The following is a 14465-nucleotide window of genomic DNA, read 5'->3' as shown; positions in this document are numbered from 1 at the left end:
TATCTGCTCATTCCACCGACATTGCTTAAGGGCTCAGAATGTGCTAGGCTAGTTAGAGGTGCATTTGAGGGCTGGAACTAGTTACTGCAAGCCCAGTCCTTTTCTCTCCTCCATGCTGCCTTGAGGGTTAAAGACACTGGCTCTTGAAGCTGGCTGAGCCTCGGAATCACCTAGGACAGGAATGGGCATTGCCACAGAGCCACGGTCATTCATTTCTGTGTTGCCCGTGGCTGCTTTGGTGCTAAAACCAGCAAAGCCAAATAGCTGCAACAAAGATCATGTGGCCCACAAAGCCTAAAGTGTTTACCACTCGGCCCTTTACAGCTAAGGTTTGCCAACCTGTGATCTAGGACGCGCTTCTCTGAGAGGTCCATGGGCCAGCAGCATCAGCATCACTTGGGCCCCTGTTAGAAATGCAGAGTCGTAGGCCCCACGTTGACCAAGGGAATTTCACTCTGCCCTGAGAACTTGTCAAACCGGCTGGCTTTCAGCACAAGTCTCAGGGTGGGGCATTTTGTTTATGTTCCCCAAGTAAATGTGATGTGTAGCCACCAGGGAAGCCAACTGAAAAATAAGGAGTGTGGTCCCTCCCAGGATCTCCCTGCAGGACTGACACCAGATCCTCAAGCGGCCGGCAGGGAGAGGCGACCACTGAAGGCTCACAGCTGAGCGCCTCTGGAGGAATTGCCCTCTGTGGAAGGAAGTGGCCCCACCCAAGGTCACTTCCCCTTGCTGGGGGCAGACTGCAGCTGATACTCGGCTGGTATAGGGTGACAGCACCTTTCCTTACAATATCTCCAGAGCCCCCAGCAATTCAAGTTTGCCCTTAGCCCAGTCCCGCCTCCCTCACCCCTCACAGGTGTTCCTCCCTAAAGCTCTCCCCAGTAAAAGTCCATCTCGGTCTATTTCCCGACAGTCTGTAAGAGTACGCGGTATGACATCAGACAGGGGTCATAGCCATAAATAAGAAGATGCAAAACAGAATAAGTGCACTGCGTGTGCACTAGAAGGGAACACACGACTGAGGCAGGCACACAGGGGCTGTGGGGCTGTGAGGCAGGCACACAGGGGTGGTGGGGGGGCAACAGGATAAGGTGCTGCAGGCAAAAGGCAGCCCTGAGTCGTGATAAGTGTAGAGGACCTGCAAACAGCTGGTGGAAGACCAGGCTGGAGAGAAAGCCTTAAATGCGAGGCTAAGACATTTGCAGTCTCATTTGGCAAAGAAAAATCATGAAAGGCTCTGAGCAGGAGAATAACCCCATAATGATCCCAGTTATGCTTCGGGAATATTCACCCGGCAATGATGTGGAAGATACTGGAGTGGCAGTGACTGGGGCTCGGGGGACAGGTCAGAAGGCTGTTGCAAATGTCCAGCTGAAAGGCAATGAGGACCAGAGCTAGTGATCAGTTAGGGGGTTAGCCCAGAGGAAGAGCGCGGGGCTCAGAACGAGACAGAGCTGGGTTCCAAACCTCACTCGGCCACTTACAGTCTTCAAGCCCTTGGGCAAGTCCCCTCGCCAATCTGACTTCTCCCATCTGTGAAATAGGGGTAAGAGAATTGGGTAATAAATATGCAGTGCCTGGCACATGCTGGGCACGCACTTAATGGGAGCCATGCTAATGAGGCAGTGGCTGTGTTCATTTGTGTTTGCACACACATCACTTATCACCACAGCCAAGCAAATCTGAGCCTGGCTGCTCCGAAGACTGTCCCTGAAAAGCAATCCTTGCATGTAGTCATTTAATGAGGCGTTGGTTTCGTGCTTCAACTTGAATCTCCCCCTTATGAAGGGCGTGCGGGCAATTGCCGCTTTCACTGTCGCCTGTGCCCTGTTGTTATGACAACCAATTTCCCAAACAGCCCTGCTGTTTTCTTCAAATCCTTTCAGTTTCCTCATGCCCTAAAGTCCTCAAGCCCTGGAGACAATAGTGGGGTGGGTTTTCTAGATTTCTGCAGGATTTACCGCCAAGTCTTTATATTAGCCAACCGGCCGTCTGTTGCTTCTCTAACAGAAGCCCCCAGCCTGAGCATCAGTGTGACCCTGCACAGCGAGCCTCCACAAATGTTCCCGCTGATTGGAAATTGGTGCCACAGAACATCAGCTGGCACATCAGTTTCCGGCTGGCATTAACTTTGCTGGAAAATGAAGCAGAAAACAAAGGAAAGCCCAATGCACATCTCAGGTACACCACACAGAGTTTGATGTTAAAAGACTATTCTGGAAGCTTTAAGTTTAAGTTCTTGTATTAGTTCTAGAATTAGTTCATTATTAGCACATGTGATTTTCTCAGCAAGTATCAACCTTTGTGAACTCACCTGGCACATGGTAAAACATGCTAAAAACACCATTTAGTTGTAGTAGCAGTATGGCAAAATCTTAATACCAGTATTATGCTGCTTTGGTTTCTAGCTGACCTCCCCCTCCTCACTTTCCCTTCCTTTCTTTCCTCCTCCCCTCTCTCCTTCTAATCTTCTCTCCTCTCTCACATAGCCTTAGGATGAAAGGCATAGTTGCCCTGCAGGCAGCCTACCCAACATCCATTCCCCCCCCCCTTTTTTTCTTTGCCAAAAGGATCATGATATATCTTTAGGGTGTACGTGCCCAACTGAAAGTCCCGATCTCCTAGACTGTCTTACGGCCAGGGACAGCCAGGTAATAACACAGTTCCAGCCAATGAGACTCAAGCAAAACTTACTGGGTTCTGGGAAAGCTGTCATTTTTCAGATAAAAAGAAGTAGACTCAGGTAGAGCATGCCTTTCTGGTTTTCCCCCTTCTTCCTATCTAAAGTAAGATGCTACAACCCCTGGCAACTATGAGAAAGAAATCCACACACACCGCAGATGGCAAAGCAGTAAACTTACAGAGCCCAGGTCCTTGATGGCACTCCTGAGCAGTGCAGCTGCCCACGACTTCTGTGGAGGGCAAAAAATAAAGCCTCTCCTTGCTAAACTGGATTCTATTTGCGCCACCACATGCAATTCCTTCCTGACACAAAAGATGAGGAGGGCTCCCTTCAACAAATACTCATTAAGTGCCCACTCTGTGCTGGGCAGGGTGCTAAGTACTTGGGCTACAGCAGTGAATGTGATCTACAGTCCCTTTACCTCCTGGAGTGATGGAGTAAAGAAGAAACAGTAAATGAACAAGACAATGGCAGGCTTGGTGATCAAAAGAAACAAATAATCAGATGTAACTGAGGAAGGCTGGTGTCTCTGAGGAGGTGACATCTGAACTGAGAGCTGAAGGGTGAGGTGGAGTCAACCGGGGAAAGAGGGGGTGGGGGGGCACATTCCAGCAAGCACCCCAGGAAAGCGGTGAGGGTGTTCAAAGAACAAAGAGGAAGCCAGCATGGCTGGAACACGGTGAGACACACAGAGAGAGAGAGAGAGAGAGAGAGAGAGAGAGAGAGAGGGAGAGAGAGAGCAGGGTAGGCAAAGCTGGAGAAGCTGTTTGGGACGGGGGCATGGAAGCTGAGGAAAGGAGTGGGGTTTTATTCTACATATGACAGATTGGGAAGCTACCAGAGCGGTCACTCACAAGTGAGTGACAAGACCTGATACATGTTTTTGGAAGATTTTTCTCCCTCTAACATGAATAATGACTTGCCCAGGGTGAGAACAGAAGCAGGCCATTGCTGAGGTGCAAGTAAAACAGGACAGTGGCCTGGACTCAGGGACGGCCGATGGACCACACAGTAGACCTCCACCCTGCAGAACAGGATGGCCTGTGATGTCCGCACCTACAGTGACAAGGAACAACCTCGTCAGTGCACTTTAGAATCCAAACAGGCAGAGATGAGGACAGGGGGCTAAAGACGGTTTTAAAATACTGAGGTGCCCGGAAGGACATACAGCAGGTGATTCGAGGGAAAGACGGGAGAATTCGTAGCAAGTGTTTGATTTTTTTTTTTCTTTTAGTGTTCAGAGGGAAAGAACAGGATTGTGTCAGGAGCTATCACATGGGGACTGTCATAGCATGTTAACAAGGAATTAACAGAATTGCAAACAAGTGGTAAGAACACTGAGGCTCTAGAGAATGAATGGCCCTTGGGTGCGATCACCAGTACCCATGACTTGCTCCAGCGATGCCAGGCATCTCAGAGACAGGCATGTAAGGAGCACAGGGGAAGAGCAAACCCCAGGTTTGAAACTGGCATGGCGAGCCCAGGGCAATACCGAAGAGGTGGGAGAACGTGGGTACGAGAATGGCGGCACTGAAAGACTTCACACTTCACGTTTGTGAACACATTCATTCAACAATGATTCCCACCCTAACGTGGAAACTGCAATCTGGACGAGCTAAGAAACTTGCCCAAGGTCACAAAGCTGGTAAAGATCTGCTGTCAAAGTCGAATTCCTTAACCAGTGGACTATAACCTTCAAGCAAAATAAGAAGGAAGATGATGATAGAGAAGAAAGCCCAGAAAGGTCCAGGGACTGGAGGTCATGACGGGTGTCAGAAGTGGGCTCACTGAAGAGGAGGAAGCATGTGCAATGGTCAATGGACAGCAGATCAGGCTGGGTAGTCCCGTGGGTGAGAATGGATCACAGGCTGGAGCAGTGGCATAGAGGAGAAGGCCAACAGGCTCTGGGTTGGACTTTGGGGCTGAAGGCATCTGGCTACAAGCTACCCACTCCATCTTGCCCAACTGCCCACTGAAATGCCTACGAAGACAGAAAAAGACCAAGACTTACAATCACCCAAAATTAAGACTCCCAGAATCTTGGAGAAATTGGTACTATTTGTAAACAAGATGGAGCTAAATTAAAAAAAAAAAAAAAATCTAAGGGGGGGTGGCGCATGGGTGGCTCAGTTGGTTAAGCATCTGACTCATGATCTCGCGGTTCATGAGTTCAAGCTCCACATCGAGCTCTGTGCTGAGAGCTCAGAGCCTGGAGCCTGCTTCCGATTCTGTGTCTCCCTTTCTCTCTGCTCCTCCCCCACGTGTGCTCTGTCTCTCTCACTCTCAAAAGCAAATCATAAAACATTAAAAAAAAATAAAACTCTGCCCGAGCCAATTGTGGGGGATGGCAGAGGGATGTAGGAAAGTGGCAAACAGTGGAGTCACAGTATGCATTTGCTTCGTATGTAATTTACCTGAATTCAACTGTATTTGCTTAGTATTAAAAGAAAAAAAGGGAGAAAAATCCCCTCACTTACCCATGGCCTTCCCCACCCTAGACTAGCCAAACTAGACTTTGGCTGCCACTACCTCCAAATATTTTCCTGAACAAAACAACTTTTCTTTTTCTTGGCCTCTGAGCTTTCAAGAAATTTGAGGAATTGTTCCTATACCCCCAAACTTTAAACATGGTCCGCACAGAAGATCAAAGATGCCCTGCATAACCCAGATACAGGACCTGAGGGTGAAACCCAGATGCTGACGGAGGCACTATTTCCTTGTGTGCTTCTCTGTACTTCCTAAAGTTTCTTAAGGAATATCCATTGCATTTGAAAGCTGAAAACATGTATATTATTCTGCCCAAAGACCGTTCATCTTTAAGGAGCCCATCAGATGACTGATGCTTTTCTGAGCCCTCTCTGCAGCCCTGCTCAGGGAGCTCAGCCCAGGGAGGGGGCAATGGAGCCCTCCTCAAGGACTTGTGTCCTCAGCCTTGTAAATGCTGGCAGGAGGCTGGCACTCCAAGAAGTTTTTCAAAACAGCTCAAGGCAGAGGGGGTGGAGGAGGACACTAAATCCATGCTGAGCAGCTATGGCATAACAGACGCGGCCCTGGATTTAAAAACAGGACCCCTGAATTCCGATGTGGGCTTTCCTACTTCCCGGTGGGTGACCTTGCTCAACCTCACTGAACCCCCCAGGTTCCTCATCTGGTAAATGGGGATGACAATGGTTTAGGAGGTTATTTTAGAGAGTTATGTAAACGAACGTCCCAAAGAAAAATTCTCACGTGTGTTAGATGCTCAGGAATTATTTGAATTTAAATGACCAGGTAATTGACCCAATCAACCAATTGACCAATCGCCGAAGGGAGAGTGAGGTAGTGACAATAGAAAACCCTCTCTCTCCTTATTTCCAAGTGTTCACAATGGTAGAGCTCATCAGTACATTTATGTTAGTCTTCTAGGGCTGCTGTAAGAAAGTACCACAAACTTGTGGCTTAAGCAGCAGGAATTTATTGTCTCACAAGTCTGAGACTAGAAATCTGAGATCAGGAAGCTTCCTTCTCCTTCTGGGAGGGAGAATCTGTTCCGTGCCTCTCTCCTAGCTCCTGGTGGCTTGCTGGCAATTTTGGGTGTTCCTTGGTTTATAGAAGCATCACCCTAACCTCTGCCTTTATCTTCACATGGTATTCTCCCTGTGTGTCAGTGTGTCCAAATTTCCCTTTGTATAAGGACATCAATCACATTGGATTAGGGCCCATATTAACGACCTCATTTTTAATTTTTTTTAATGTTTATTTACTTTTGAAGGAGAGGGAGACAGAGTGTGAACAGGGGAGGAGCAGAAAGAAAGGGAGACACAGAATCCAAAGTGGGCTCCAGGCTCTGAGCTGCCAGCACAGAGCCCAACGCGAGGCTCGAACTCACAAACCATGAGATCATGACCTGAGCCAAAGTTGGATGCTTAACCAACTGAGCCACCCAGGCTCCCCTAATCACCTCACTTTAACCTCTGTAAAGACCTTATCTCCATATAAGGTCACATTTGATATACCGGGGGTTCAGACTTCAGCATAGAAATTTGGGGGACAGATAGTTGAGCCCGTAACAGAGAGATGGAGGTGGTTGGGGGGCAAAGAGGGAGGAGAGCATGTAAGGAGGTGAATGTTGGCGGCAGCTAAGCTGGAAGGGACTAGATCATAATGTAGGCTGGGGATACACCCATCTAGTCTCCTCTCCAGACGGAAGCCAAGGAGGTGTTCGGACTAGCCAGAGAATCTCGGTAGGAGTCCCTGCAGGGATAGGATTTTGCAGTAGAAGTCAGTGGTCTTCTGAGAGTGGTAGAAGCTGATATAGAAAGGCTCCTGGGATGCAAGTCCAGGTACCGTCAGCCACGAACAGGCTCAGACATCCAACAGCACTAAAGGACAGAAAGGCCTTATCAGCAGGAAGGTGTTGCAGGTACATAGATCCCAAGGCAAAGGCAGGACCACTAGTGGTCTAAGCCTGAGGAGTCGACTGCTGAGTTACAGGATAAGCCAGGAAAAGACTCCTTGCCAGCTGAGAGGGGACTATCTTCCTCCAAGCGGGGCCCACGTCTGGAACCTTAAATTCATCTCGGGTTAGAGTCACAATTGACTGTCTAGTATCTAACACAGACACAGTTCAGTAACTGATTTCTAAGACAAAATCATCTAAGATCAGACTCAGGAAAGAGGATGGAAGACAAAACTTCATTTGCTTAGCTGGATCATTCATCCAACTATTCATTTTATTCACTGTTAGAGCCAGGCATGCAACCACCAATCACGCAGTGCCCAACCTGGCAGAGCTCACAGGCTGACTGGAGCAACAGAGGCATGACTAAGCTCCAGCAATGCAGTGTGGCTGGTGCCATCACGGGGCTGGACAAGGTCCCTGGAGAGCCTGTGGCAGGATGTATATAACTCTGCCCAAGAGACAGGGCACGTGAGACTTCCTAAACTTTATGAACCGCCTGCGTTTGCTCCCACCTGTTTTCGTAGCGATTGTTGCAAAACAACCCTTGTAACAAAGAGGCTGGTGTTTGGCAAAGGGGGCAGAAAAGGGTGGGCGTGTTTTCCTACTATACAACTCATCAGGTAGATGAGAACCCAAGAAGGATGAGCGGATGGAACTTCTGAGGAATGAAAACATCATCTGTGGGTACTACCGGAAGAAAGAAATGAACACATAGTCATTTTAGGAGATTTAGTCATTAAAGAGAGATCACTTGAGGCCCTACTATAGCCAGGCACGGTGTTAGGCACAGGGATCCAGGGGTCAGCAAAGAGACCCCTTACCTAACTAGTAAAGCTCGTCATGCTTGAGGGGGCAGACATTTATCAATAAATTATTCAAAAATATAACCACAAGTGGGGCGTCTAAATGGCTCAGTTGATAAGTATCCGACTTCAGCTCAGGTCATGATCTCATGGTTCCTGGGTTCGAGCCCCGCATTGGGGCTCTGTGCTGACAGCTCAGACCCTGGAACCTGCTTTGGATTCTGTGTCTCCCTCTCTCTCTCTGTCCCTCCCCTGCTTGCACTCTGTCTCTTTTTCTTAAAAATAAATGAACATTAAAAAAAATTTTTTTTAATTAATAATATAACCACAGGTGTAACAGGTAGACAGAGGGAGCTGGGGGGCAAGGAGGAGCCGTAGCCATCAGAAAGCCCCAGATTGGCTCTCCACTGGTACTGCTCTGGACAGAGGAAGCAGGGTAAGCTCCCTTCACCTCCCTGGTGGTGAAGTCCTGCAGGGACAGTCCTGCCTCGTCTGCCACACACACTCCCTTAGGGCTCTGTCCACACACTGTGTACCCCCCACCACACACCCAGATCGAACTACTCAGCCCCCTGTATTCCTCCAGCATCTTTCCCCCATGCTATTCCAGTATGGACCATGCTGCCCTGAAGTGTGTGACCTCTGTGTCTGTCTCCACTATATTATTTCTTATGGTTCAAGGAACAAATCTTAATCAACTTTGTGCCTAATATATATTGAACGAATGAGAGAGCAAATAAATGTCTTTTATCTTTCATCTGTCAACACAGGGAAACAAAGACCTAAGATACTGTCTTCTTTTTAAAATTTATTTGAGAGAGGGGTGCCTGGGTGGCTCAGTCGGTTGGGAGTCTGACTTCGGCTCAGGTTACGATCTCACAGTTGGTGAGTTTGAGTCCCACGTCGGGCTCTGTGCTGACAACTCAGAGCCTGGAGCCTGCTTTGGATTCTGTGTCTCCCTCTCTCCCTTTCCCACTTGTGTTCTCTCTCTCTCACTCTCAAAAATAAATAATAAAACATTAAAAAATTAAAAAAAATTTATTTGAGAGGGAGAGAGAGAGAGAGAGAGAGAAGGTGGGGGGGGCGGAGAGGGAGCGTGCACAAGCGGGGTGGGGGAGGGGCAGAGGGAGAAAGAAACAGAATCTTAAGAAGACTCCGCTGTCAGGACAGAGCCCCATGTGGGCCTCGATCCCACAACCCTAAAATCATGACCTAAGCCGAAATCAAGAGTCACTCAACTGACTGAGCCACCCTGTGCCCCTAGAATATTGTCTTAATGGCACTATCAAGATGAATCAAGGTCACCTCATTTAAGCATTAAACTGAAACTAACGAGATATACTTTAATAGGAATAAATTTAAAAATCCCAACTTTGGGTTCCTGAAATCAATAGTATGAATGCAGGATTTATGGGAGAAATAAACCATTCATTCAGCAAGCATTTACTGAGTGCCATCTATGTTCCAGTCGCTGTTCCAGGTGTTGGTGCTGGATATATAGCACAGACATCTCTGATGCCACAGGACTTAAATTTAACTAGAAAGAAAGCCCTAAGGGTTTTAACTCATCACACGTTTAATGTGAGTCATCAAGGTAATAGGCAACAACAGCCACAGGAAAACAAATCCTAACCTGATTTTACCTGCATCAGGAGAGGTTCAGTGTCCACATGTTGCCCCACGCTGCTCAGCTAACACCACAAGCTTGGAGCTAACAACGGGTCTCTTATATCAGGAGGGACTTTGACAAGCCAGACAACGTCTTTGGAGGTATGTGGTCAGGTCCCCACAAGTCTGAGAAATGACTGACCTATATGCATGTGTTCGGGGGCCGCAGAATCAGTGGCCACAGGAGATGCAACGGGTTTCTTCAAATATTGCGAGTTGCCTGTACAAGACTTGGTTACAAGGGCCTGGAGCTCACCAGGTAGAACTTACAAGGCAGCAGGAAGAGTTTCTTGCAAGGGGAACTGCTCCACAAAAGTATGGGGAGGCCTCCTTGCCCAGGGAAGACATACCCCATCCTCAAGGACGCTGCAGAAGAAAACCGTGCTGAGACCAGACTAGAATATCCAGAGATCACACTAGACTTTGAGTCCCATCAACTGGAAAAGCAACGGGTCTGCAGTGAATCTCCCATTAATCAAGAAAGCGGTATTTAGGAGCACGGGCTGTGTATGCAGCAGAGCTGGATCCCAGTACTGGACCGGGAAAGGTCATTCACACACTCTATGCCACTTGCCTTTGCTAGCAAAAGAAACAGGGTCACAGTTCCTACCTCTTCTCGGCCCGTTAGGATTAAGTGAGCTGATTTACATTAAGTGCTGCTGAGTACAGCACCTGGCCCTTGGTGAGTCATCAATATACATTAGCGGATGGTAGCATTAAGTGCTCTTCACTTTATTTTATGTATATCAATTTACTTAGGTAAACTGTTTTGCTGTGAGTCTCTAATTTTGTAATCCTCCATTTACTTGCATTTACTAAAGTAATTATTATAGTAATTTAAATTATTACAGTGCTATAGTAATTTAAAACTGGAAAGTAATTTAAAACTGGAAAGTAGAAGGGCTTTTGAGACATTTGAAATGTTTTACTCCCTAGAGAAACCAGGAAAATACCTAACAGTACAAAAAGGGGCAATTAAAGGACTTATGATCAGATGGAGGTAAATCTAGGACGTTACGTATGGAATGGCTGAGCAGGCTGGGGCAAGGCAACCTCAGAGATTCCCTTTCTGAGAGACCCTCTCAGACAACAGAAGTAAAAATCAATCCAGCAAACTGATTTTATGAAGACTGAATCATGTCAGATAAATTTAATTTCCTCCTGTGACAGACAGACAGGCTTCTGCGACACAGGGAAGCAATGGGTATCAGATACTGTGGTTTTGGCTAAGTCTTCGATTCCAGGCTACTTAATAGCAGAATCTAAAAACCTAACTGAATTTGCTGGCTTTTGGAGATGATCTCCAAAAATAGGAGCCAGAGGCTCCGGATCCACTTTTTGAGTAATGAGGAGGCAAGAAACTTTCCTTTGTAGAACTGGCAGAAAACCACCCCCCCCCCCCCCCCCCCCGCTTCCTGCAGTAAAATGCAGAATCGATCCAACAAATATTTATTGAACACTATCATGTGATATGGCCTCAGTCTGGATTAGACTAAGAGAAACTGAAGTGAGATGTACAAGCAGACATGCTTAAATGGGACTTTTCAGTAGACATGGGTGTAGAGTTGGGGGGGGAGGGGTGCCACGGAAGAAATGGAATCTTTGAACTGGGCTGGGTGTTTCCATGGAATAGGGTGCTGTTTTAAAGAGCAGCCGTGGGATGACAAAGACACTTTGAAGAATCTAGGTTAAATGGATCCAAGTGGGCAAACTTCAGTAGCAAGGGCCGAAAGAAGAGAGAAGGAGGAGGGAGGGAATCTAGAAAGAGCTGATAGGAATGCAGGGTACCTTTAGACAAAGTGCCTATTCATTCAGAAAACCTGCATGATATCCCAACCTGAGGTCACACATGTGCTCCACAGTGTGCTAGCACGAAGGTATAAAGATGAATTAGTCTACTCTCCACCCGCATGGCTCCTGAGGTTGGGGTGGCCAGAAGAAAGGTGGCTTCAACTTGACGCTAAAGGAGAGTGACCAGGGGCACAGAAAGAAAAGACTCTTGAGGACTAAGGGATAAATAAGTGCTGTGAAGTCGTTGAGAGAATGTCCAAACTGGGGCAATTTAATTGAATCCTACCATGAATAGGTAGCCAGCCTCCAGAGACCCTTTTCAGCTCCGGAATGCTAGTAATGAAGACATTTTTCTGATTTTACAATCTGGACGGTCTTAAATCCAGTCTTTCCTTTTGTCCCCCATCAGACAAAGATTGATGGAAACAGGAAACGGTACCCTCTGGCTTCCTATCACAATACAGTCGCCGTGGGGCATTAAGGTGCCCTCCAGAAGCCTAGGACTGAATTCACGGGTGGAACACTGGCAGGGGGTGGGTGAGGCAGGGGGAGCAGAGAGGATGAAAAGAATAAAGGGTCCTGGCTAATCTCCCAGGGTGGCTGAAACTTAGGAGATTTGTAGCTTCCTTGGATGACCCACTCTGACTACAGATGCCCAGTTTCCAGTCTGAAAAAGTCACAGGAAACAAGCCACTTTTCTAAAGGCCCTGGGGAATGCCAATGCACTGCAAAGGAAGCCTTGATTTCATCTTGATCTTCAGAAACGTCCCTTTCCCCTGAGGCTGATGGAAATTTCTAGTGAATCGAAGTGATCCTTCCCATTTAAGAGTCTTGCCAATTTTAGGGTCCTGTCCTGGAATGATGAAGGTCTTCAGGACCACCATCGGGCAAGGCTGTCTGACATTCGGCAAGGCATCATAAATAAACTTGTTTGTCCTAGGTCCCACCTGTTGCAGGGACCTGATCTCATGAGGCACAATGGGATATGAGTCAGGATGGCAGACTAATAAAGGAATAAGCACTGGAAATGAATATTTAGCCATCCCATAATAACCATCTCATACCCATATGCATGCACACACATGCACCACATACTCCCAGTCACCAAGGCAACCATTCCCTGAAACTGTACTTTGTTCTTTTTCACACTACATCTTTGAAAACCATTCTTCCTTGGAGTGCAACTCTGGCCTTTGACTCTGCTGAGAAGTACCACTCCTCCTTGGGAAATGCTATTAAATCCAACATTTACCAGGTCCCTCTGAAAGTTTATCCTCATTCTGACCCTGAATTTAGCCAACACATCATTTGGAAACTTGCTGAAAGCACCAGCAACACAAAGTAACCATTATGATTGCTACAATGAGTCAGAAACATTAGAGACAAATACTGCCCTTAAGTCTTGTACCCACAGTTCTTACCTTTTAAAGAAGGGAATCACTGGGGTGCCTGGGTGGCTCAGTTGGTTAAGTGTCTGACTTCAGCTCAGGTCATGATCTCATAGTTCATGAGTTCAAGGCCCGCCCCCCCCGCATCCCCCCATCGGGCTCTCTGCTCTTGGATCCTGCTTCAGATCCTCTGTTATCTCCCCTTTCTCTCTGCCCTTCCCCCCACCTCTCTCAAAAATAAATAAACATTAAAAAGTAAAATTAAAAAAAAAAAAAGGGAATCACGAAGTTCATGTGAAAAATGAGACAGTTCTGGTCCTAAAAGATGGAGACACTGATTCTTAAGATTAAAGTGGCAGCTCTTATGTAGGAAGCAGGAGTTTAGTATTATTGAATTTTTAAGAGCATTTCACATTTTTTCCTCCTTACAATAGATATTATGCTTCAAATTAACCTCATTTTCTATCTTAGAGTTCATTATTCAAAAATGCCAACAACCTAAAGGAGTCAGTAAATAGTTAAAACATTTTTATGCCACTAACGATCTGGCTTTTGACAACATTCATTTAATAAGTAGTGAGGTTTTCTTCCTTTTACACCAACACATTGATGACTAAAGGTTCGGTCTCTGGCAAGAGTCAATGTTCATCTCTACTCTACAATTATTAGTGTCTGCTTTAAAAAAAAAAAAAAAATCTGATCTGCGACTGGACCAGAAACTTCTTTGCAGATCCTTCTATTAGATTTCTGCCGGAGGGGAAATGGTAAGCGTATTTAATTTATAGTTCTAATCCACATAAAGCACCGAGGCACCTTGGGGTAGGGAGGGAAGTCCTCGCTCTGGAACAGCTGCTTGAGAAGTCAGCTTAAGTGCATAACTAGTGATGGGGCGAGGGGAGGGGGGTGGTTCTGGGATTCTGGTTTTCGAAGCCCTGCGGGAGCGAAGGGGAAGCGACGAGGAAGACTCCACCCAGGCAATCTGGGTCAGGAGCCTCGTCTATAAATTACGGCAGAGAGGGGCAGGCGGCCCGCGGTGGCAGACGCGGCCCGAGAGGGTCCACGGGGAGCGGGGCTGGAGGGCGCGCCGCGCGCGGGTGGGCTGACGCGCAGGTGTGCGTGCCGGGTGGGTGGTCTCCCAGCCCCACGCTTCGGTCCCCGCACCGAGTGTGCGCGGGCGGAGGCAGAGCGCGGGGTTCCCCGTGGCCCCGGGGACTGGGCTCAGCCTCTCCAAGGGGCTCGCGCTGCCCCCCTCCCCCCGCTCCCTGGGCCTGGGTCCGTGGGTCTGTCAGCACGCAGGTCCTGTCGGTCTGTCCTCCTCACCACCACCTCCCAGCCCCCCACCTGCCGCACAGAAATCTCTGGCTGGCTGCCCGCCCGTTCCCCCCTCCCCCGGCGCCCCGCATCCCTCCCGCTTCCCTGTCGGCCCCGGCCTCCCGGCGCCTGGGGCCGGCGCGCTCCGGCTCGCTCACCCGCGTGCAGGCCTCCCGCCTCGGGGCCGCTGTCGGTGGCGGCGGCGCTGGGCGGCGCGTCCGAGTCGGTGTAGGTGAGCCAGGTGGACTCGGTCTCCCGGGTCCAGCTCTCGTAGTAGCGCGGCTCGATGGCATCGGCCCGGCTCCCGCCACAGCCCATCCTCCCGCGGTGCGGGCGCGCCCGGCGGCCGCTCGGCTCGCGGCTCCGGCGGTGGCTCA

General features: G+C 48.4%; 1 protein-coding gene across 3 annotated transcripts in view; it reads right to left on the bottom strand.

Annotated features, from left to right (window-relative positions):
* The window catches only part of BAALC (BAALC binder of MAP3K1 and KLF4), an 83720-nt gene extending 69255 nt beyond the window's left edge, over nt 1-14465 (bottom strand). For all 3 annotated transcript variants that reach the window (XM_040494163.1, XM_040494165.1, XM_040494164.1), the window contains exon 1: nt 14247-14465. In XM_040494163.1, coding sequence (XP_040350097.1) covers nt 14247-14406 — 160 coding nt within the window. In that variant the 5' untranslated portion in view covers nt 14407-14465. The remainder of the gene's footprint in view (nt 1-14246) is intronic.

This window comes from Herpailurus yagouaroundi, unplaced genomic scaffold (genome assembly GCF_014898765.1).
Source record: "Herpailurus yagouaroundi ecotype Mexico unplaced genomic scaffold, PumYag 186, whole genome shotgun sequence".
Lineage (NCBI taxonomy): Eukaryota > Metazoa > Chordata > Mammalia > Carnivora > Felidae > Herpailurus > Herpailurus yagouaroundi.
Note: the sequence above shows the minus strand (reverse complement) of the source record. Positions and strands in the feature narration are given on the sequence as shown.